This window comes from Pongo pygmaeus, chromosome 5 (assembly GCF_028885625.2).
Source record: "Pongo pygmaeus isolate AG05252 chromosome 5, NHGRI_mPonPyg2-v2.0_pri, whole genome shotgun sequence".
Lineage (NCBI taxonomy): Eukaryota > Metazoa > Chordata > Mammalia > Primates > Hominidae > Pongo > Pongo pygmaeus.
In genome coordinates, this window is record NC_072378.2 from 149,364,601 (window position 1) to 149,389,605 (window position 25,005).

Here is a 25,005-nt window from a genome sequence, read left to right on the forward strand (position 1 = left end):
GTTCCTGAGAATCCTAGTCCTCTAAGACATTGAAAGAAAAAAAATATGATGGTTCAATAAATTTGGTAAATGTTGCGTGCCTTGTCCCGATGAATCAATTCACAATGATTATTCGCATTTTAAAGACTTCGAAAATTAAAAACAAAACTGCAAACAAACTGTTTAACTGGGTTTCACCTAGCGTTTTTGCAGTCTTCATTGTTCAGGGGACTCTTAATGAGTGTTTGTGACTCATTTGCATTCCGCCGAACTCCAGTTCATCGTCTGTGAAATACTAGGCAAGTCCACATCCTCCCACCAGTTGTAATAGTAAAGGCTACTACATCACTATAAACGTCACATCTGTTCTGACTCTCCAACAGCTATTCAAATTATTAAAACCTTGAAGAGTTATATAAAGGGTGGAGGAGAGAGAGATCCTATGCCCATGTGCCCTAGATAGCTTTAGCTTCTTTATCAAAACACTATTTCCTTACCATATTTTAAACTTCCCTCTCCTATTGCTCTTGCCCCCTGCAAGTTTCAAGTCTGAATGGTGGCTAGAAAGCAGTGACACTTAGGGGGAAAAAAACCCAACTCACCTAAAGAAATCATGTTAAGTTTGTAAAAGTCTACAGGCTACAGGGATCCCTAAGGCATGGTTAATTGGGCCTCTGTTTAATCAAGAAGGTGGGCCAGGCATGGTGGCTCACGCCTGTAATCCCAGCACTTTGGGAGGCTGAGGTGGGTGGATCACCTGAGATCAGGAGTTTGAGACCAGCCTGGCCAACATGGTGAAACCCTGTCTCTACTAAAAATACAAAAATTAGACAAGCGTGGTGGTGCACGCCTGTAATCCCAGCTACTCGGGAGGCTGAGGCAAGAGAATCACTTGAACCCAGGAGGCAGACGTTGCAGTGAACCGAGGTTGCATGACTGCACTCCAGCCTGGGCGACAGAGCAAGACTCCATCTCAAAAAAAAAAAAAAAAAAGGCTGGATGCGGTGGCTCATACCTGTAATCAGCACTTTGGGAGGCCGAGGCGGGCAGATCACGAGGTCAGGAGATCGACACCATCCTGGCTAACATGGTGAAACCCTATCTCTACTAAACAAAATACAAAAAGTTAGCCGGGTGTGGTGGCGGGTGCCTGTAGTCCCAGCTACTTGGGAGGCTGAGGCAGGAGAATGGCGTGAACCTGGGAGGCGGACCTTACAGTGAGCCGAGATTGCGCCACTGCACTCTAGCCTGGGTGACAGAGCGAGACTCCATCTCAAAAAAAAAAAAAAAAGAAAGTGCACTCATTCATTTTTACAGCAGATTTCTCTGTTTTTTGTTCATTCACTTTGATGAATATTTATTGAGAACCTAGTATTAATGTGCGTATTTAACCCCAGACAGCCCACTAGATATTAGTGCACCCTATTTCTAATCCTCAAGGCAACATTGTTAGGAAAGCATTATTGCCCCATTTTAGAAGGAGGAATAAGTGTGTACAGGAATCTGATTAAAATATAGTGTAAATTAAGAATAATGTGGAAGAATAAGACTTGAAAGCAAACGAGGGTCAAATCCCAAACTTTAAATGCTGGGCTTCAGAGTTGGAACTTTCTTCAGTAAACAGTGGGAAGCTATTCCATTTATGCCTGAGGTAGCAATTTTTTTTAATTTTTGCAATCAGACCTTGGCAATGACCTTGAGCAGCAGGATGCAAATAACTCCCACATGCTTAGCGTTCCAATAATGGAACACTAGGCATACATGGGTTAATAAAAAATGGTTCTTAATCATGATAGGCACCAAAATCTTCTGGGGAGCTTTCTCACAATATGTGTATTCAGGTCCCACTGCAAAATACAGAGCTAAACTTGTAAAGGCAGAGCCAAAGTTATTTGTATTTTGCAGGGGAAAAACTCCCGAAGAGGTCCTCACGCACAGCCCTAGCGAGGAATGATTTCACAAAAGCCTCTGATTATTAGAAAGTTTTCCTTTTATTGAAGTGAATCCTTTACTACACTAGGAAAATCCCGCTGTTACCTGAGACTCTCTCAAACCCCTGAAGACTCCATGCATCCCTGAAGTTTTATGAAGTGTTGTCTCCTCATGAGCCTCTCTATTTATCCCAGGAACCTTTCTCTGGCTTGACATGTTTTGGAAAAGCCTCACTTAGAATGACCCTCAGAACTTCCCCACTTTATAGGAGTGGGGACAGTGTCCACAGGCATGAGAGGTGCTCCAGCTGGACCTTAGAGTCAAACCAAAGAGAGGAGCCTGGTCCCTTTCCACGCCACAGGGATTAGTTCACACAGCCCTGCAGACGTTTAGTCTTGGAGCCCTACAGACAGAAACTGAGTCCGCTAATAGAAACTTGGTGGAAAAAAAAGAGAAAAACAAGGAAGAAGCAGCAAGTCCTGCAAAAATAAAATAACTTTTTCCTTTCCTTCCAGTTGCAGCCATGAGATTGATTTTCTCTAATTCAGACCCAGGCTCTTTGCCTTGATCATGTCATTGCTCCCCCTGGTGGACTTCTTCTTCATTGCAGGCATGTGTTGCACTGACTGCTTCCCGCAGGCCATCCTGCCTCCTGCTTACAAGGGCTACCCCATACTGCGGGAAGACGGAAGGGTCACCGGAGCCTCCAGCCATCTTCCCAGGCTCTGAGGTTCAAGGGCCAAGGCTCTTCCTCTGAGCTACTCCTTATTTTGCTTTGATATGTTAAAAACATGTCCTTTCTGTAAAATGCTTTGCAAAATTATAAGACGTCTGGGTGTTCATGAGTGACACAGAATTCACTTATGAACCACGTAGAACGATACCACCTCTGCTGACAAATATTTGGCAAGAAGTCAGGAGCAAAGTCTGACTGTGTTGGTAGAACTGCAGGTAAAGGTTTTCTGCTGTACCATCCCAGCCAGTCAGGTTGAAAGCAAAATATTAGGAACTACTTACTGATATGCTGTGATCTGATTTTTTTCTTTTAGATATCTTTCATTACATAGTTATCTTTTTTAGTATTTAAAATTAATTTTCTGTTCTTGTTAGGATGTATACTCAGTTTTCCCACCTAGAACTTTTAAAAAGTATTATCTCTGGCATTTTAAAGCTTTTATTTTTGTATTATTTCATAATGCTTTTCCATCTGTTAGAACTTTCTTTCAAATTTTCAGCACATCACAAGAAAAGAAGAAAATTTATATTCCATAAACCTTCTTTGTTCTCCAGAGTTTTGTGCTAACCAATCTGTTCCTTCCATTTTGAAAGATTATGTATAGATCAAATCTCGGTGGGAATGGTGAATAGATTGCAGCCAGTAAATAAAAAACAGGGTTTAGTGATTGGAAAGACTTGGATTTCAATCCTGGCTTTACCTCTTTGTGTGGATGAGGCTTTAAGCAACCAATGCAGTCTTTTGTGCCTCAGTTTCTTAACCTCTACAGTAGGGATAATAATACTTATCCATGGCTGGACACGGTGGCTCACGTCTGTAATCCCAGCACTTTGGGAGGCCAAGGCCAGTGGATCACCTGAGGTCAGGAGTTCAAAACCAGCCTGACCAATATGGTGAAAGCCTGTCTCTACTAAAAACACAAAAATTAGCTGGGCGTGGTGGTGGGCGCCTATAATCCCAGCTACTCGGGAGGCTGGGGCAGGAGAATCGCTTGAACCTTGGAGGGGGAGGTTGCAGTGAGCCAAGACTGCACCACTGCACTCCAGCCTGGGCAGCAGAGTGAGACTTCGTCTCAAAATAATAATAATAATAATAATAATACTTATCTGTGGGGTTCTTATCCACTGCACTCCAGCCTTGGCAGCAGAGACTTCATCTCAAAGTAATAATAATAATAATAATAATAATAATAATACTTATTCATGAGGTCCTTGTGAGGATTAAATGACACCATATGTATAAAGAGCACCGTGGTGCACTCAGAAAATAGGAGTCTGTTTGATGGTGTTGTGTCCTGGATGTTATAATGGTAAGACTGTTTGCTCCATGTGACACCAGGATAATGAACATATGGGTCTGTCTCAGAAAGGCTAAATTCATAGCCTAAGTGCTAGATAATTCTGTCTTCAGTTAACTATACATTTCTTGACTCCAAAAAGGATTTCTAAAGATGATAGCTTCATTTTATAAATATTTGTGGGGTGTATGTTCTGTCCAAGTACCTTTTTTTTCTTTATTATTATTATTATTATTATTATACTTTAGGTTTTATGGTACATGTGCACAATGTGCAGGTTAGTTACATATGTATACATGTGCCATGCTGGTGTGCTGCACCCACTAACTTGTCATCTAGCATTAGGTATATCTCCCAATGCTATCCCTCCCCCTTCCCCCCACCCCACAACAGTCCCCAGAGTGTGATGTTCCCCTTCCTGTGTCCATGTGTTCTCATTGTTCAATTCCCACCTATGAGTGAGAATATGCGGTGTTTGGTTTTTTGTTCTTGCGATAGTTTACTGAGAATGATGATTTCCAATTTCATCCATGTCCCTACAAAGGACATGAACTCATTTTTTATGGCTGCATAGTATTCCATGGTGTATATGTGCCACATTTTCTTAATCCAGTCTATCATTGTTGGACATTTGGGTTGGTTCCAAGTCTTTGCTATTGTGAATAATGCCGCAATAAACATACATGTGCATGTGTCTTTATAGCAGCATGATTTATAATCCTTTGGGTATATACCCAGTAATGAGATGGCTGGGTCAAATGGAATTTCTAATTCTAGATCCCTGAGGAATCGCCACACTGACTTCCACAATGGTTGAACCAGTTTACAGTCCCACCAACAGTGTAAAAGTGTTCCTATTTCTCCACATCCTCTCTAGCACCTGTTGTTTCCTGACTTTTTAATGATTGCCATTCTAACTGGTGTGAGATGGTATCTCATTGTGGTTTTGATTTGCATTTCTCTGATGGCCAGTGATGGTGAGCATTTTCTCATGTGTTTTCTGGCTGCATAAATGTCTTCTTTTGAGAAGTGTCTGTTCATGTCCTTCGCCCACTTTTTGATGGGGTTGTTTGTTTTTTTCTTGTAAATTTGTTGGAGTTCATTGTAGATTCTGGATATTAGCCCTTTGTCAGATGAGTAGGTTGCAAAAATTTTCTCCCATTTTGTAGGTTGCCTGTTCACTCTGATGGTAGTTTCTTTTGCTGTGCAGAAGCTCTTTAGTTTAATTAGATCCCATTTGTCAACTTTGGCTTTTGTTGCCATTGCTTTTGGTGTTTTAGACATGAAGTCCTTGTCCATGCCTATGTCCTGAATGGTAATGCCTAGGTTTTCTTCTAGGGTTTTTATGGTTTTAGGTCTAACATTTAAGTCTTTAATCCATCTTGAATTGATTTTTGTATAAGGTGTAAGGAAGGGATCCAGTTTCAGCTTTCTCCATATGGCTAGCCAGTTTTTCCAGCACCATTTATTAAATAGGGAATCCTTTCCTCATTTCTTGTTTTTCTCAGATTTGTCAAAGATCAGATAGTTGTAGATATGTGGCGTTATTTCTGATGGCTCTATTCTGTTCCATTGATCTATATCTCTGTTTTGGTACCAGTACCATGCTGTTTTGGTTACTGTAGCCTTGTAGTATAGTTTGAAGTCAGGTAGCGTGATGCCTCCAGCTTTGTTCTTTTGGCTTAGGATTGACTTGGCGATGCGGGCTCTTTTTTGGTTCCATATGAACTTTAAAGTAGTTTTTTCCAATTCTGTGAAGAAAGTCATTGGTAGCTTAATGGGGATGGCATTGAATCTGTAAATTACCTTGGGCAGTATGGCCATTTTCACAATATTGATTCTTCCTACCCATGAGCATGGAATGTTCTTCCATTTGTTTGTATCCTCTTTTATTTCCTTGAGCAGTGGTTTGTAGTTCTCCTTGAAGAGGTCCTTCACATCCCTTGTAAGTTGGATTCCTAGGTATTTTATTCTCTTTGAAGCAATTGTGAATGCCAAGTACCTTGAGTAGGCTTTCTAGGGGATAAAGCCTGCCCCCAACCCTCACAGAATTTACATTCCAGCTCAGACTCGTGCACAAACTCAACTACAATGTAATGTAGAAAGTTCATGTCCTGAAAAATTTTCAGATACACTGCTGTGGAAGGTCATGTTCAAAACCAAGCCCATTTCCCCCCTTATCTGCAGTGAAATTTGTTCCTCCCCCAGCATTGCCCATCTCCATGAATGGATACCATCACGTATTCGGTTGTCCTAGCCAGGAATCTGGAAAGGAAGCTCTCTTGGCCACTCGCCCTGCCTCCCTTCTGCTGGCAGGTGGTCATCTCCTTAACCCTCCCGGAACCTCCCCTTCTGTCTTACTTACATTGACTTAGTTCAGTGGTTCTCACACTTTTGGGCCTTAGCATCCCTTGGAAGGCTTGGCAAAACACAGACTGCTGGCACCCCTTCCCCCAGAGTTGCTTCTAATTCAGAAGGCCTGGGGCAGAGCCTGAGAATTTGCATTTCTAACAAGTCTCAGGTGATGCTGATGCTGCAGGTCTGGGGACCACACTGAAAACCACGACCTCAGTTCATGCCGTTGTCATTTGCTGTTGGGATTATTGCCCAGTCTTCCTGGCTGTGCTTCTGTATCTAATCCTTACCCTTCTTCACGTTCTCCACCCTGTCCTCAGATCTGGAAAAAAGAATTTTTTCTGGCTGTTGATGACCCACAGAATAAATGTCAGAATTCCTGCTGTGATCTGCAGGGCCCTCCATTGCCTGACTCTTACCTGATTCTCTAGTCTCACCTGCTACTTTGCTGATCCCATCTCGGATCACTGAACACCTCTGGCACACTGAACTCCTGCAGTTCCTTGGTGCCGTATCATTTTATGTTTTGCCTTTTGTATCTGCTCTTCATTATTTGCAATGCCATGAATCCCTTTCTTTCCTGGCTAACTCCTCTAGGCCCTTCCAGACTACTCAGGAAAACCTCCTTGGGGAAGCATTACCTCCCCATCTGAAAGTAGAGAGAGGTGCTTCACTTATCTACCATCTACCTCATGGTGGTTATCACATGATTGTACCTGCCTCTTAGTCCACCTCACCCACAAGACTCTGACAGCTTCCTAACAGCAAGAACCAAATCCATCATCTCTATAGCCATAACCCTGAGCAACATTGCCTGACACAGAGGGGAGATCAAAGGATGTTGAATGAAAAGGGCTATCCAGGAAGGCTACTTGGAGGGGTAGATATTTTAGCCAGAGGTAAAGAGTGGTTAGTATTTAGACACACACAGAGTAGCAGAAGAACATTCTAGAAAAGGGAACTTAAACTTGAGCTTGGACTTGGTCAGACTTTAGTGTGAGGAAGGAACATGGAGGGCTCTCATTTGGCTGGCCACAGCATGTGTGGTCCTGAGAGCCAGTTGAGGGAAATAGCACAGGTGGAATTCACATGGCTCAACACACCATTGAATATGGGAGTCCAGAAAAGAGCTGGATCAAAGGTGGGAATATGCCGAGCACCAGTAACCTGAACCAGACTGTCCAGAGATGGATGAGGCTGGATAAAGAGTAAAGATGGGTGAGGATTAAGTGTTTGTGTTTGTGGCCATGGTGGAGTTTGAGGGCACCGTTAGGACATATTCCACTGTCTTCTTCTTGTGTCTTCCCACCCATCTTATTCCTGTTTTTATCTCCAGTGACTAATAAGTACTCAATGAATGATGAGTGAATTTATGGCATGGAATCGGAATAAAGACCAGGAGTGGTCCCGCATGAGCCAGGGAGAGGAGAGGTGGCTCGTTGGTGATTTTAGGTGGTGCCATTGTCACCCCCGATGCCTCTCCTGCAAATAAGATTTAGGTGGAGGAAGAGGCAGGCTGCTGGCCATGGGGGGAGGACCAGGCGAGAGACCTCAAGCGATGTCAGCAACCAGTTCAGAAGATGACTGCTTGTCACCAGAAACAAGGAAAGTCTTAGAATTTGTGAAGATCAAACCGGCTGAGAGCTAAAATGTACCCTCTGCCTTCACTGTGCTAATACAATAAACACGAGCATTAGTACCTTGATTCTATGTTTAAAAATACGTCTAGAAAGAGTTATACATTGTCACTGCTAATCCATTTTTTTCTCCTGAAATAGACAGCTTTATGACTATTATGACACTGTTCTCAAACTCTAACTACTACTATTCTTCCATTAAATTTAACACATTGACATGTGTTTAGAGAATATAATTTAATGTGGAATATGTGAAAGAAACGTTTTTCCTTCTGGCCTGTTCTTCCAGTTTTCTTGTACAGTACTAGGGGGCTTTCTTGTATGACTCTTCTGTGTGCAGAGAAATATCTGAATAAAATAACCTAGAGATAAAAGCGTTAATGGTCTTTACATTAAACATACACACAGTCAAGAGTTATTTTTCCAAGCAGGCACCCTCAGAGATAAATTACGTATGGTTATGTCTCCAAACCAGTAATTCCATTAGTAAATGCATCAAAAATCAAAATTAACAACGTGACCACGCAGGAAGTTTACTACCAAAAACAAGCACTTGCAGGTGGTGTGTCGAGGATAAACAGTAGATAAAGAGGCAGGATTCAATTTCCTTTTATACTGAGGCTTAAGGACAGACAGACCATTATTCACTCATACCTGCCACTGACTAACAGAAACACAGGGTTTATGAACTGCTAGTCATTTACCTTTAAAATTCAGTTTCATTCCTTCAATTGTTGTGAGCTTGAATATCTAATTACAAGGTTTACACACTGAGATCCTAATGTAATAATCTATAAAGCGTGTACTAGTTGGAGTTAATTCATTAAACAAATATTTATTGAGCACTTATATATGTGTCAGCCCCTGTGTTAGACATGAAGGAACAAGGCAGACTCTGGTTTTCTGTCATGTTTGAGACAAACCTGGAGTTCCAGACTCTTATTTTATTGTTCTTGTTGCTACTGCGGTTAACATGTGAATGACTGATTTTGTTTCCAGTTTTTCAACTTGAACTATTTCATAAAACATGAAATGTTGCACTTCTGACATTCATCCAAAGTAGCAAGCTGCAATGTGCGTTTTAAAAATTCCACAGTGTGTTCGTTTTGATGGGGCCAACCAGAAAAACTAGGGAAAGAGAAGTTCAGAAAGTTAGGGAGTCATAAGAATGCTTGGAATTTCTAACAGATTTTACTAAACATTTTCTGTATCATGACATGTTCCAGAAGGCCATAAAAGTTAGTTTATACGAATATAAACTACTTTTTGCCTTGCTGATAACTGCAAATAAATAATTCAGATGACCACCCACCAAAAAACCAAGACATTTGGGGGTTTATGTGTTTCCTATAGAATATTTTCCTTATAAATTTCATAGTCAAGGAGCACAAGAATGAAGTAGTACCTCATTTTATTCCATTTTTAAATTCTGCAGCACCTGTTTCAATATTTTTGTATATCCCAATAATATCATTACGAATAAGATAATGACTAACCTCCTTCCTTGATTTGACTTTAAAGGAAGGGCTAGAAGGCATTCTTTTATTTACATTTTAGTACAGCAACACACTGATTTCTCCAGTCGCAATTACTTAATCTGTCACGTTGCTTTCATGGTAACAATCAACTAAATGAGACACGGGACTATCAATTTGGATAGCACTGTTTTATTCACAAAGGAGCCTTATGTAAAACTTGATAAATGTTGCGCTTATACTGCTGGTCCAGTGGTAATAAGTGGGAATAAAAACAGTCAGATAGATAACCTTTAACTTAATATGGCTTGGTAAATTAGATCCTATATATGCTAATTTTGTACTTTTTTTAATAGATGGAACTGATTAAAAATATAAGTACTGCCGAACAACCCTATTTATTCACTCGACATGTTCATTTCCTCAACTTCTCAAGGTAAGACATTTTCCAGTTTAATGGTTCTTTCATTTTCTTCTAATGAATAATTACTTTAGAAATCTACCTTTATTTACAAGGTAGTGCAATTGCCCTTGAAAAGACATTTTTAATCCATTTATTTTTGCTACAGAGGGATCAAAATTTGAAATATTTGAACAGAAACTTCATTTCTTCCTAGACTACTGTCTTAAATCTTATGAAAACTTGGAATTATTTTTTAATGAGAAGCCATTTGACCTAATAGCTCTTTTTTAAAAAGGAATCAGATTTTGTATTGAAACAAATAAGAAGGCAGGAGATGGGTATTTTAGCTTAAATATTTTATTGCACATTTTTGTACAATTTGAACCTGCACAGAACTCTAGAAATAATTTAGTGCTAGAGTAATGAGTATTTTCTAGGATCCAAAGTACCAGCCTCTGTCTGTCTTTTTAATACAGTCATGTGCCACATCATGACATTTTGGTCAATGACAGACCTCATATATATATTAATCCATAAGATTATAATATGGTATTTTTACCATATCTTTTCTATGTTTAGATACACAAATGATTATTATTGTGTCACAGTTGCCTCCAGTATTCAGTATAGTCACATGCTGTCCAGGTTTGTAGCCCAGAAGCAATAGGCTGTACTCTACAGCATAGATACGCAGTAGGCCGCGCCATCGAGGTTTGTGTGTGTACTCTATGATGCTTGCACAACCACGAAATCGCCTAATGATGCATTTCTCAGAATGTACCCCTGACATTAAGCAATGCATGACTGTAAACCATTTGATTTTCTAAGCCTCGCGTGTTTGATGCTGGGGAGGTATTTAAAATTCTGGTTTTTGTTTCCAGCAGCTGTGGTCTTCTGATAACAATGCAAATCTTCAAATTCAGGTTTTTAGATTCCCTATTTGTTAAATTACTAGCTTCAGGTTCTGAGTGTCCTCTTCCCCAGTCTTTCATTAGCATAGGTTGATTGTCACTGTGCCTCAGTCCTTTGCTGATGGCCCTTAGTGTTTTGCTCTCCTTGTGCTGGCTCAAGTCTGCATTCACAGCTGCTGTCTAATGGCTGACAGATTACTGGATCCAGAGGCAGATCTGCTGGAGACCAGCCTGTGAACCTCCAGGCCTCCCTTGTCAGCCATCTGACGGGCACTTCTGTCATCTTAACATGGGGTTGACAGTTCCTTGCAGGTCCACACGAGAGCACCAAAGGACCCAGGGCAGCAGGCAACATCTGCTAGTTGGTGCTGACCCAGTGGCTCCTGCAGGCCAGGCACCCAGGGAGCTGGCTCTGGAGGAGCTCTTGCCCTGGTCCAGGGTGCCTGACAACCCACCTGGCTGGAAGAAGATTTCAGCCATCCAAGGACTTCGCTGCTGTGCAGCAGGTCCTGTGCAAGTTAAGTGCAAAGAATGAGATTTAGTAAAGCAAGTTATTAAGCAGAGAAAAGGAGTTACTGCCTTATCTTTAAAAGCAAGTGTTCCCTGAAGTTTCCTGGGCCTTCCTGAAAACCAGAGTTCCTGGGATGGTAACAGGACTCCTGCAAATTTTCCACAGTGACCCAGGGCCAGGTGCTGGGCAGCTAGGACTGTGTTTTCAACCACATTTATAAAATGGCTTGTTACTGGATTATCCGGGGTGTGTGTCCTGCCTCTTAATTCCAGAAGGCCACAAGCATATTATTAGACATGATTCGATAACAAGGCTTATTAGCTCTTTCAGGTGTTGTGTTTTATGACTTGCAAAGAGAAAAGCGCTGCTTCCCTGATCCTTGCTGTTCTAGCGCGTTGCCTTCTGAGTCACCCGTGACATCCTTAAACCTCATTCATGAACACTTCTTGCTTCATAGGTCAAATCTTTACAACCAAACAGATTGCAATGCAACAAATTTTAAATATTTATCTCTGAACAGTGTAAAACACAAATTGGAAGCCATGGCCAGTATCTTAATTGGGTCGGCAGATCACAGTATGGTGGCCATGTTCTGTTATGGCCTCTACCATCAAACACATGTACAGGAGTTTAGTCTCTATTTAATTCTGAAAGGAAAAAAAAATGATAAATGCCTTTTAGAAGATACCATGTCTACAGAAAACAGTGCTGGCCTGGCCGTCAGGACCTCTGGTGTCAGAACTGGCCTCCCAACTGGTCATGATTCTCGGCAAGCCGTTCAACCTCTTGGGGGTCTCTGTTTTCTATTTTTTCATCTGTAAAACAAGGACACTTCTCAGTCATCCCTACCATATAGGGATGCTCTGAACCTGTGAAGGAAAAGCCTTCTGAGAGAAGGATGCTGTATTGGTCCGTTTTCATGCTGCTGATATCCAAGACTGGGAAGAAAAATAGGTTTAATTGGACTTACTGTTCCACGTGGCTGGGGAGGCCTCAGAATCATGGCAGGAGTCGAAAGGCACTTCTTACATGGTGGCGGCAAGAGAAAATGAGGAAGATGCAAAAGCGGAAACCCCTGATAAAACCATCATATCCTGTGAGACTTATTCGCTACCACGAAAACAGTATGGGGGAAACCACCCCATGATTCAAATTATCTTCCATCAGGTCCCTCCCACAACATGTGGGAATTACAGATGTACAATTCAAGATGAGATTTGGGTGGGGACACAAAACGTATCAGATGCTATATACATTCAGAGTGGCACTTAAAAAGGCAATTCTGTAGACGTCTCTGGCTGAGCCCACTGCCCAGCTCCTGACTTGGTTTCTATGGAAACACCTTGAGGACAGGGCTGGGCTCTGCTTCTCCTCCCTCAGTTCCATTTTACTCAATTAAACACATGTCTATGGATTACCTTCTCTCTTCTATACACTACACGAGAACTGGGGCTTCTGCAGTCAACGTTAAATGTTTTTCTTGCCTTCGGGAGACTCTTAAGTTCTTCTTCCATTAAAGTGTGACGGATGTAAGGAGAGGGTGGTCACAGGGCTTCCCCTAGTGGAGGTGGGAGGCAGGAACTTCCCTGTGGGACGAGGACTCTGGGAAGGTGTTTCTGCGGGGAGGTGAGGAATGGGTCAGCTTTAGACAAGTGAAGGGGGAGGGCATTCCCAGCACAGTGACCAGCAGAAGAGCAGGGCCAAGAGGAACTGAAAGGGATGCAGTGCAACCCAGGATGGACATGACTGGACTGGAACAGCAGTCAAGAGTTTTAAGCAGAAATAACAAGAGACTGCCTGACCAGCTTTGCTGCTTTCAATAAAAAGCCAAAACTGACTCCCCAGGAGCAACCTCCTCCTCTCTTCACACCCACATACCAGGGCCTGGGCTCTTAGCTACCAGACTTCCATAAAAATGAAGAGCATGATCAGTTGAACTTTAATATATGACAAGATTACGATTGTTCCACTCATAGAACATGGGACATTAAAAATCAGCTTTTCGTTGTTTAAGGGAATAGCTTTATTTAAGGAAAATTTCTCTGTCAATATGCAATTGACAAGAGGAAAACAACTAAGCTGGAACTTAAGAGGCCTTTGATATTACTTTTTTTTGAGATGGAGTCTTACTCTGTCGCCCAGGCTGGAGTGCAGCGGTGCAATCTCAGCTCACTGTAACCTCAGTTCAAGCGATTCTCCTGCCTCAGCCTCCCGAGTAGCTGGAATTATAGGCATGCACCACCACACCTGGCTAATTTTTCTATTTTTAGTGGAGACAGGGTTTCACCATGTTGGCCAGGCTGGCCTCAAACTCATGACCTCCAGTGATTTGCCCACCTCAGCCTCCCAAGTGCTGGGATTACAGGCGTGAGCCACCATGCAAAGCTAAGGACATTAACATACTTTAAAAAATAACTTTTAGATGTATTTTGAATGATAAGGTATAAAGATAATGAAGCTGATCTTAAGAAACCTACCCTTATAGCTGCTGACAGACCTATTGCTTGTTTCAGGATAATGAGGTTCCCATGAGAAGAACTGACACTGCAACCTAATATTATTGTTGATATTTCCAATCCTCCGCACATCGTTAACATGCCGCACGGTACTTGCCGGCAAGCAGACTGTAAGGATGAAAGTCAGGCCTCCCTCCCCACACTTTTTTTGCACACAAACGGTCAGAACTTTTGAAGGGTAAGGCATTATATCATAGCTAATTGCCCTTTCTTTTTTTATTCCATTAAAGATGGCATTTTTACCTTGAAATTTAGACAGTCTTGAGTCATGTAAAATGCGAGCCTGTGAACACTTGGTGTTTCTATAGCTGACCTACTTCGTTTTTTTCACCATCTAGGCTTCTTGTCCTGTTTCTTCTTTTTCCTTTTTTAGAGTTAGAAGGAACCATATCTAGTTTTATTAATCCAAAGATGGGACGTAATTGGTTCAGACCAATCAGGTGTTTTGCCTCAGGGAAGGTTTCCTGCCCAGGCACTTATGCACAGCGAGCTCAGCAGAGATCTCAGGCTTCAGTGGGGATTCCTGAGTTGCACACTGGGTTGCTGTTGCACATAGTTGTGGAACTCCCTAGAAATTCAAGCCAGGCAAATGTTTTTCACCTGGACTATCTGGAGAATTGAGTTAAAACTACCTTGGCTTAAAAGGTGCTTCTCTTTGTTAGGATGTTTAAGTAGGATTTTTAATATTTGTATACTATGCTTTCAGGTATCTTTTTTCAGTTTCCAGAGTTAACTTTAAGAAGCAGTTTCTGAAAAAGATCAACTTTCCAACATCAACAGCATCCCTCCAAATCTATCTTAGATCCCCACACTAGAAAGCCTTGCGACAGACTACAATTCAAATTTGTCTGTCCCCTGCCCCCAATTTTATTTATTTTCTAGGCTTTTATTTTTTGGGGGGTATAAATATTTTTGCAATCTATAATGCCCCTCACCCTTCCAAATGTGCTTTTGCAGGGAAACCCTTAAGAAGCTTTGCCTCAGAACCCGATGCTGTCAAAAGAGTCCAAATGCATTATAAGAGACACCAATATGCTAAAGAATTTCAAACCACCACTTCCCTTATCCTTTTTTCACATCATTCTTCCTTTCTCTCCTATGACCGCCTCACCTTCCTTTGCTTCCATTTCTGTTTTCTCACATATCTCAGATGATGGTTCCAGTGCCAATAGTAACTTGCAAAAACAAACAAACAATGTGAAAATTAGTCAATCACCAGAAAAGCAGTGGGGTGTGATGTGCAAGGGGATGCATTTTGGACACCTTTTCTCTTCCCTACAAGTGAAGTCTCAATTACTGATGTGAACAGTGTTTCTTGTATCAACTTTTGCGAACAAACTCTGCCCTCTGATGGCATTATTTAACCAAACAAATCAGACTTCGCTAAGTCCACAAGTCAATTTGGTTTTCACATCTTATTTGTAAATGTTGACTTTTTTATTCTTCTTAGCCAAGTGATCCCTTTCAATTCTGTGTCCTTCGAATCCCTTGTCATTTGACAGACTCTGCAAACTCTGAAGAAAACACCAAAGTGAAAATCGGCATTAGCAGTTAACACCGTCTCTGGCACCTTAAACACAGTGCAGCAGTTCCATTTACAAGTGCGAGTTTTCTCTGAGTTTTCCCTATGTGAACCCTGGCTGGGCTCATCTTCCTAAATTGGCACTTTCTTCCTCATGTTTCTGCTTTTCCCTCTATGGGGAGTGGATCTCTGCCACTGCATGGGCCACCAGCTGTGTTGGCCCATCAGGGATGAGTATAATCTGGACTTTCTCTCATTTCCTGATTATTCCTTACTGTTTATTTCATGCCTTGTCAATTCATCTTCCTCTGTGAGCAGGAGCCCTGACCCAACTACCCACCTCCTTCCCCATTTGTCTCAGCTTCTCACAGCAAATGTTTCCATCTCTCCTGCCTTAGGACAGACCGGAGAGCAGAGCACAGCTGTCTCTTCTGCTTGTGTTTTGTGATGGGTGGTGCGGGGGGGGGTCTAGTCCTGGGCAGAGGAGATGGAATGCCCACTGCAGGGTGTGTGAGGACAGAAGTCAGACCTCCCCACCATGCTGGCCCCCACTGGACGTTCAGGAACTCTTGTTACTGTGACGGGCTCCAGCAAAGGGCCCTTTAACAGCCAGCTTGGCTGGGCGCAGTGGCTCACACCTGTAATCCCAGCACTTTGGGAGACTGAGGCAGGCGGATCACTTGAGGTCAGGAGTTCGAGACCAGCGTGGCCAACATGGCGAAACCCCATCACTACTAAAAATGCAAAAATTAGATGGGCATGGTGATGGGCGCCTGTAATCCCAACTACTTGGGAGACTGTGGCAGGAGAATTGCTTGAACCCGGGAGGCAGATGTTGCAGTAAGCTGAGATCATGCCATTGCACTCCAGCCTGGGCAACAAGAGCGAAACTCTTATCTCAAAAATAAACAGCCAGCTGTACCCTTCTCCGCCTCAGCCACTCCTCACTCTGCCCCCAAAAGGTCCTGTTCTTTTCCATGATGGCCTTTCTCTCACTTCAAAGTGTCTTCCTCCCTCACTGACAAGGGTCAAAGCCCTGGGCCTCTGGCCTATGGTACTTTTCGCCCTTTAATGTAGGTAGTGGCACAAAGATAACCTCTGCTTCCAGGCCAGAGGCTAAAAAGGAGGTAGGTTTTTGGCAGAATGGTGGTTACCAGGGGTGGGGAAAGCAGGAAAAGGGATTTTTTTGTTGAATGGACAGAGTTTCCATTTGTGATCATGAAAACGTCCTGGAGACGGGTGATGATGATGACTTCACAACAATGTGAATGTTTTAATACCACTGAATTGTACACTTTAAAATGATGAAAAGGGCAAATATATATATTTTACTAGAATTTCTTAGAAGAACAGGATATACTTTCAAAAACTGATCCCAATCACAGTAATCTCTACTATAATTGGAGTACAAAACAGTCTTAATTCTCCAGGATAATTCTGGTCTTAAGTATTGATTTAATATGTGCAATAATTATTACCTCAGGAAGAATGCCTTTCAAATTTTGATGAAAATACACCTAAAATTTTTACCCTAGTGCTTTGTGTAGCTGTTGAAGAGGTGACTAATATTATCGATGGGTTGATTAATTGATTGAGGTAGCAGTGTGGGACCGATGCTGATGAAAATGCTCAGAATGAGGTGTTCGGAAATGCCTCTCAGAGTGAGAACCATGCAGTTATGCTTCCTAGAAAATTATTCCCTGCTGCAGATCTTCATCTTCTCATCAAAAAAATGAGTAAAAATTTTAAAAATATGACACATTTGCAGAGTCCGAAGGAAGCCCAGAGGAGTGATTACAGAGTCGGTGAATAGGATCTGTGAACAAATGTCGAAGAAATTGTTAATGCCTGCTATTTTAGGATGACTTAAAAGAGAGCTTCAAAGATGGAGGAGTAATTGTGGTGACTGAAGGACAAAAGGGTGTGTTGTTGAACAAAAAACAAAATATGGCCTGACTCTTCTACTCTCTAGTGTATGCACCACTTAGAACCTGTGATCAGCCGTAGTCACCACAATTTTTTAGAGCTCCATAAAGATCAAATTAGAGCTTTAGATTATAAAACGAAGGGAAATAAGTCTTAAGATAAAAGCCAAAGGAATGCTTGAAAGAAACAACAGAAAGTTAAAGGAATTAAAATTGAAGTTGAAAAGGCTAAGCATTGTAGAAGCATAGGAGACGCAAATCCTTTGTGTCAAATGGTTCAAACAAAAGGAAGTGTGCATAAAAGAAAATGTTAAATATTGGCTGAGTATAAGAAAGACTTTTCAACTGATACAGTGGACTTCACAGGGAGGTTGTGGAATCTTCTCTCAAGGCTTTTAAAAATCACTGTATGGGATGGTAGGGTACAAACCATTCTCACCCCCAGAATGAAATCATGAGTGAGCAAAAGATTCAGGTGACCCAGGGACTTTATAAACAGTAGCCAGAAATTCTGACCAGAGTTTTGAAATACTTAGAGGAGAAACTGATGCTGAAAGAAGATGGAATGAGGGTAGGGAAATTTGCTTCCCTACTCAGGCACTAGGACATGTGCTATGCTCTGGTCCCTGGTGGTAGCATGGTGGTATTCTGGCCTCTTCTGTATAACGGACGTGTCACCTCAGATTTTCCCAATTTGGCGGAAGCTGTGTGTACAGAGGGCTGGCAGCCTGCAATCATTATTGCCTTCTGCAAAGGGGAAGATATATACAAGACACCTCTTTCTCATAGTTAGAAACTTCTAGAGAGAGCCTACTATATTATCTGATACTTGACAATACATTCTTAAGCCATCTAAAATGTCCATTTTGGAAAATTATTCTGGAAATCTTGCATTGGGTTTCAACGTGCAAACAAGAGCAAGTCATCCATGCTCATCAAGACTTGCCAGTCCTTACTTCTCTTGCCATTGATCAAAGATGGCAGTGGTGAGGCTGAGAGCCATCTCCTGATGGGATGCTGTGCATGGATTCACATGATTGGGCAGTTCTGCTAACTAGCACTAGCAGTCATTCTTCACATGAACATAGAAGAATAGTTGAGGTTTTTAAAAGCATGAAGCAATTTTGAGGATCTAATTAGGTGCATATTTGGTATGCAAGTCTTGTCTTCCTAGTCCCTAGCTTTATTACTTTAGTTGCTGTTTATCATCGATATGAAACCCAATTTAATTTTAAAAGGGGGATAAACCTGGTGTGTGTACAGTAGTTAGCCAGTGGTTGGCACAGCTAACTCCTGGGACTCCAGTTAGTTGTTCATCCAGTTACATGAATGTGTATTTCTGAGAACTAACAAGATTCACATTGCAAGGCTAATTTCACCCATGAGCAGTGTGTTCCAATGTGGTAGTATTTAAGGGCTCCAGGGTGTCATTCATGTGTCCTGGTACCTGAAATTCCACTATCTCAGAGTTGTTCCTTTGGATTCTTCTCTCTGAAGATTCTTTTTAAAAATGCAGATAAACCAGGAACAACATTATATGAATTCATACACAGAAAAGGATGGGGGCTTGTTATTACTTTCCTCTGACAACAGAGCCCCATGATATGGGAAAAAACGTTAACACTGAGAGGCACACACTCAGATGTTCATTTCTTCATTTGGTCATCATTTGTCGAGCACCTACTGTGTGCCACACACTGAGCTAGAGGGTGTTGTTCCTGGCTGCAGGAGGCCCACAGTCTGATGGGAGAGGCACACATTTCCACACAGTGCAGGAGAGAGGGCCCGGGGCACAGAGGAGGGAGGCATGGACCCTGGGTTAGGCATTAATTGCTGAGGGATGTGATGTGACTCCAGGCTGGGTTTTGAAAGGTGAATGGAGTCTGCCAGCTGGAGAGAGGCAGGAGCGGGGTCCTGTCAGTTTGTTTTCTCTTAGTTCTTTCTGACCCCTGACAGAATGTCCAGGCACGTTCCTCAGAAGGTCACAAGGTCATAGGGCTAGAGAACCCTGCAGGCCCCTCAGGAGGTCACCAGAGCATGACCTCTGCCCAGAGACTGGGGCACTCTCCCCGGACTCCTCAAGGCTACTGCTTTCAAGCAGTTCAAAGAGAAAAAGAAGGAATCATTAAGACAAATCCAGCCAATCTCATCACTTTGCCTCAGGAAGACCTTGTTCTTGGGCCAAGATTTAGTGGACCCATCTAATCCTTTCATGGAAGGAATTAAAATGGAACACCTGGCTATTTGCTTTATTTTTATCTGAAGCCCCTTGCCATCACTCGAGGATAATTATGTTGAATTTTGTTTCATTCTTGATATCCCACACAAAATTTCCTCAACTCCGGAAATCACTTTTCCATAATTAAGAGCATAGATTCTAGAGCCAGATTGCCTGGACCCATATCCTAGTTCAGCTACAAGTTATGAACCTTATTCCTGCCTCAGTTTCTCCAAGTGTAAATGAGGATAATTATAATTATTTTGACGTGTTATGGGGCTTCAGCAAGCTGGTTGCATGAGGTATTCAGAACAAGGTGAACAGCGAGTGCTCAGTGAAGACTGGCTGTTATTCACTCCCTTACTGCAGAGCACCTGACCTGGAACTGTTTGAATTACAATGTAGAGGAAGTGCCATCTCACCAGCAAGGCAGTCAGAACCTACCAATCAACTGAAACATTCACTGAGGGCCAATTGTGTCCCTGTGGGCTCTGTTCTAGCCATTGGAAAGACTAAATCCAATACAGAGTGGCCCCTATCCTCAAGAAACCTACAGCCTAGTAAGAAAACTAGACACCATCTCTTCCTTAACATGCACAATGGCGTGGTTTGTACCGGCTATACTATGAAATGTCCTCGCAGCCCCTCAACAGGTACCTGGAACAGGTATCATTCTCCCCCACTTCCTGCATGGTAATAAAATGCCTATCAGGAAACACTGTTTGCTTATTACGTGTCATTGGCACCTTAGCATAGGAGGTCATCTCTCAATAAGTTAACCTAGAGGGAAAGGGAGATGTTGTCTAAGTAGGCCCTGTTTTCCTCCTGCAGTGATGGGTTGTAACGAACTCAATGTTTGTGTTAGGTTTGGAGGAGACCAGCCTGTCTACATCAACATCATTAGAGACCCCGTCAACCGGTTCTTATCTAACTATTTTTTCCGTCGCTTTGGAGACTGGAGAGGGGAACAAAATCACATGATCCGCACCCCCAGCATGAGGCAGGAGGAGCGCTACCTGGTAAGTCCTGTTGCATGCAAAAGGTGGTCTCCCCACTGCCTGAGGAGTGGCCCCACCACCAGGGAAGGCTCACTCTTCCCTTCCCAGGCCTTCTCCTTGGCGCCTCCATGGAGCGTGGCACAGAGAGGGTGCTTCTGCAGGAAGGAGGTCTTGGCGAGAGAAACTGGTTCTGGGTGACCCAGATCCTAATGAACATTTCCTCAAATGATTTTCTGATTTTGCTTTGCTCAGTTGTCTTTAGTGCTAGGTTTTGGGACCCAGAGCGGAAACAGTCTTTCCTAAGGAGTCCTGACTAGCACTGTCGTGCTTAAGAAGAACAAAGGTGTTGGGGGGTGTCTGTTAGAGGGGGCAGAGCCCCTTCTCATCCCTCAACCCATTCAGTTCCCATGACCACTGTGGGAGGGAGAGGTATTTTCAGATGAGTACCCTGAGATTCCAAAGGTTGTGGCATTTGCCACAGTCACCTCTCAGGTAAGGGCACAGCTGCAACCGACTGTTTCTGGGTTTCCTGCCTTCACAGTCTGAGTTATTTCCACCACAGCGCAATAGAACCCTGTCATTGCACCAGTAATTGTTTGCTTTCTCTGGACTTGTTTTGGGGCCCTCAGCTCCATGAGGGATGTTAGTCTTGAGCCCAGTAATTATTTCCGCAACACAGAGGTTGGTAACAAAAACAGAGGGCAGAGTTGCGCGTCTTTCTTTTTTTTTTTTTTATTGTTATGATTATACTGTAAGTTTTAGGGTACATGTGCACAATGTGCAGGTTAGTTACATATGTATACATGTGCCATGCTGGTGCGCTGCACCCACCAACTCGTCATCTAGCATTAGGTATATCTCCCAATGCTATCTCTCCCCCCTCCCCCCACCCCACAACAGTCCCCAGAGTGTGATGTTCCCCTTCCTGTGTCCATGTGTTCTCATTGTTCAACTCCCACCTATGAGTGAGAATATGCGGTGTTTGGTTTTTTGTTCTTGCGATAGTTTACTGAGAATGATGATTTCCAGTTTCATCCATGTCCCTACAAAGGACATGAACTCATCCTTTTTTATGGCTGCATAGTATTCCATGGTGCATATGTGCCACATTTTCTTAATCCAGTCTATCATTGTTGGACATTTGGGTTGGTTCCGAGTCTTTGCTATTGTGAATAGTGCTGCAATAAACATACGTGTGCATGTGTCTTTATAGCAGCATGATATATAATCCTTTGGGTATATACCCAGTAATGAGATGGCTGGGTCAAATGGTATTTCTAGTTCTAGATCCCTGAGGAATCGCCACACTGACTTCCACAATGGTTGAATTGGTTTACAGTCCCACCAACAGTGTAAAAGTGTTCCTATTTCTCCACATCCTCTCCAGCACCTGTTGTTTCCTGACTTTTTAATGATTGCCATTCCAACTGGTGTGAGATGGTATCTCATTGTGGTTTTGATTTGCATTTATCTGATGGCCAGTGATGGTGAGCATTTTTTCATGTGTTTTTTGGCTGCATAAATGTCTTCTTTTGAGAAGTGTCTGTTCATGTCCTTTGCCCACTTTTTGATGGGGTTGTTTTTTTCTTGTAAATTTGTTTGAGTTCATTGTAGATTCTGGATATTAGCCCTTTGTCAGATGAGTAGGTTGCGAAAATTTTCTCCCATTTTGTAGGTTGCCTGTTCACTCTGATGGTAGTTTCTTTTGCTGTGCAGAAGCTCTTTAGTTTAATTAGATCCCATTTGTCAATTTTGGCTTTTGTTGCCATTGCTTTTGGTGTTTTAGTTATGAAGTCCTTGCCCATGCCTATGTCCTGACCAAAATAGAGATATAGATCAATGGAACGGAACAGAGCCCTCAGAAATAATGCTGCATATCTACAACTATCTGATCTTTGACAAACCTGAGGAAAACAAGCAATGGGGAAAGGATTCCGTATTTAATAAATGGTTCTGGGAAAACTTGCTAGCCATATGTAGAAAGCTGAAACTGGATCCCTTCCTTACACCTTATACAAAAATCAACTCAAGATGGATTAAAGACTTAAACGTTAGACCTAAAACCATAAAAACCCTAGAAGAAAACCTAGGCGCGTCTTTCTTTCAGCACTAGAACGAAAGGTACATTTCCCATCCCTGTGTTGAGAAACACGTACTGAGGAGCTGACAGCCTGGTGCCCAGGAGGCTGAAATCCTGGTCTCTGTGTCTGAGAGAGCCCTTGGGGTTCACCCGGACCCATCCTGGGCTGTTGTCGGGCACAAGCAGGAAAGAAGGAAGTGTTGAGGATCAGTCAGAGGTGTTGTTCCCAAAGCTGGAAGATCGCCCAGAGCCGAGGCCACTGCTGATGCGCCATCAGCAGCAGCCTTGCCACTGGAGAAAAGCACTGAATCTTGGGGCCACGGCCAGGACGGCTGCTTCCTCATCTCATTTTAAAAACATAATGGAAGTGGATGTTCAGAGGCTGGGAGCATTTGGGGATGATGTCCCCTCAGTGTCACGTTCATGTTTTCAAATCCATGATTAGAGTAGAGAAAACTGAGATACAGAGAAGTTAGTGTCTCAGCCAGGGCCAGACGACTACACCAGACCCACGGCTGTCCACTTACCTTCAGTACTTGATCAACTACCTAAGGCTTCAGTGAAATATTTTGATGATTTTATTTTTATTTTTATTTCCTTCCTTTGATGATGTATTTTAAAAGTGGCTTTTCCCTTTTTTTTTTAGTTTTTGATGTCGAAACCCTAATCTATTTCTTTATAGGTTATGAGGCCGGGCGCAGTGGCTCACGCCTGTAATCCCAGCACTTTGGGAGGCTGAGGCAGGTGCATCACTTGAGGCCAGGAGATCGAGAGCAGCCTGGCCAACATGGTGAAAACCTGTCTGTATTAAAAATACAAAAATTAGCCGAGCATGGTGGTGCATGCCTGTGATCCCAGCTACTTGGGAGGCTGAGGCAGGAGAATCCCTTGAATCCGGGAGGCAGAGGTTGCAGTGAGCCGAGATCATGCTACTGCACTCCAGCCTAGGTGCCAGAGCGACACTCCATCTCAAAAAATAATAATAATAATAATTAAAAATAAATAAAATTTAAAAACTGTAGGTTATGAATATGACTATATGTTTTTTATTTGGTGAGACATGTATTCAGAGTATACAAACACTACAAGAATAATGTCTTCTCTAAGTATCTTTATTATTTGTTTTGGATCTTGATTAATATATCTATATGTTCTTTTAAAAACAGCATACATTCCATTTAATCCAGATAATTCTTTCATAGTTCTGATTCAATCCTCATGCTGAGAAAGTTAGAACCAAAGGATAGCAGAAAATGCCAAAAAACCAACTATACGGAAACACGTCTTATGAACACTACTCTTCAAATATTAATGTAAGAGTTGAGGGGAATGCTCCAGCTTTTTCCGCTCTGTCAAGCTTCTGTTGCCATCCTGTAAATCATTTCATATAATGTAGTTTTCACACACTCACAAATAATAAGCTGCAATCATTAGAGAGAAAGGTGGCAAATGTGAGGGGAAAAAATTATGGTTTGGAGTTTCCACTTGTTTTTGTTTTTGTTTTGAGACAGAGTCTTGCTCTGTTGCCCAGGCTGGAGCGCAGTGACAAGATCTCTGCTCACTGCAACCTCCACCTCCGGGGTTCAAGCGATTCTCTTGCTTCAGCCTCCCCAGTAGTTAGGACTACAGGTGCTTCCCACCACGCCTGGTTAATTTTTGTATTTTTAGTAGAGGCGGGGTTTCACCATGTTGGCCAGGCTGGTCTCGAACTCCTGACCTAAAATGATCCACCCACCTCAGCCTTCCAAAGTGCTGAGATTACAGGTGTGAGCCACCATGCCCAGCCTGGTTTGGAGTTTTTTTAAAAAGGTCATAAAATATTGAAAGTTGGTAGTTGGGGCAAGTGTTATATTTTTGAAGAGCTGGTAACTGCCTTTATTATGTGACTTGAGAGATTGTAGAGAGATTTCCCTGCCTGGAATTCTGGCCTTAGAAATTTGTAGGGGCTCCTTTCCAAATGTAAGCACTGTGTTCGGGAAGGGTCTATGTCAGATGAGGTCATCAGATCGATCCTTGGCAAGGCCCCAGCAGGAAAGCACTGGGCTCCCCAAAGCAGCACAGCAGAAACTCGGGGGGCTCAGATTCAAGAGAGGAGAGCCTGGTGGGGGGGGAGGGGTGTCCCCTTCATGATCTGGTTCCAGCCTGACCTGGTTAGAAGGCTGTCTTCTTGTTCAAAGGATAGTTTGTTTATTTGGAAGAAGATGGTCTATTGCCTTTTTTTAATAGCTGAAACTGTTAATTCCATCTCCTTGGTCCCATTAGACCCTTGAAATAAAATTGCCCCCTTTCAGAAGAGTCTGTCCTTATTTTGGCAAAGCCTAGGTAGTCAGTTGTTTGACTCAAAAAAGGGTGTTGTTTGTGTCTCAGTGGGGCACAGGCAGCTGTGAGGAGCCCACTGTCCCCTCCTTGCAGGCCACCCCTCCCCTCGGAGGCCCTTCCCTGCACACCGCATGCCCACAGGGTCTTGGTTGCTGGCCTGAAATGGGTCTGCTGATTTACCACGTCGTTCC

General features: G+C 42.7%; 1 protein-coding gene and 1 long non-coding RNA gene across 2 annotated transcripts in view; one reads left to right on the forward strand and one right to left on the reverse strand.

Moving 5' to 3' along the window:
• Positions 1-25,005, forward strand: part of UST (uronyl 2-sulfotransferase) — a 326,326-nt gene that overhangs the window by 191,875 nt on the left and 109,446 nt on the right. The window contains exons 4-5 of the mRNA XM_054492129.2: positions 9,768-9,847; positions 20,283-20,436. Coding sequence (XP_054348104.1) covers positions 9,768-9,847; positions 20,283-20,436 — 234 coding nt within the window. The remainder of the gene's footprint in view (positions 1-9,767; positions 9,848-20,282; positions 20,437-25,005) is intronic.
• Positions 10,156-20,555, reverse strand: LOC129038734 (uncharacterized). The gene is made up of 3 exons (XR_008503220.1): positions 20,434-20,555; positions 14,864-14,927; positions 10,156-12,051 (listed from the first exon to the last, which is right to left on the reverse strand). It is a non-coding gene; the product is annotated as an uncharacterized LOC129038734 (long non-coding RNA).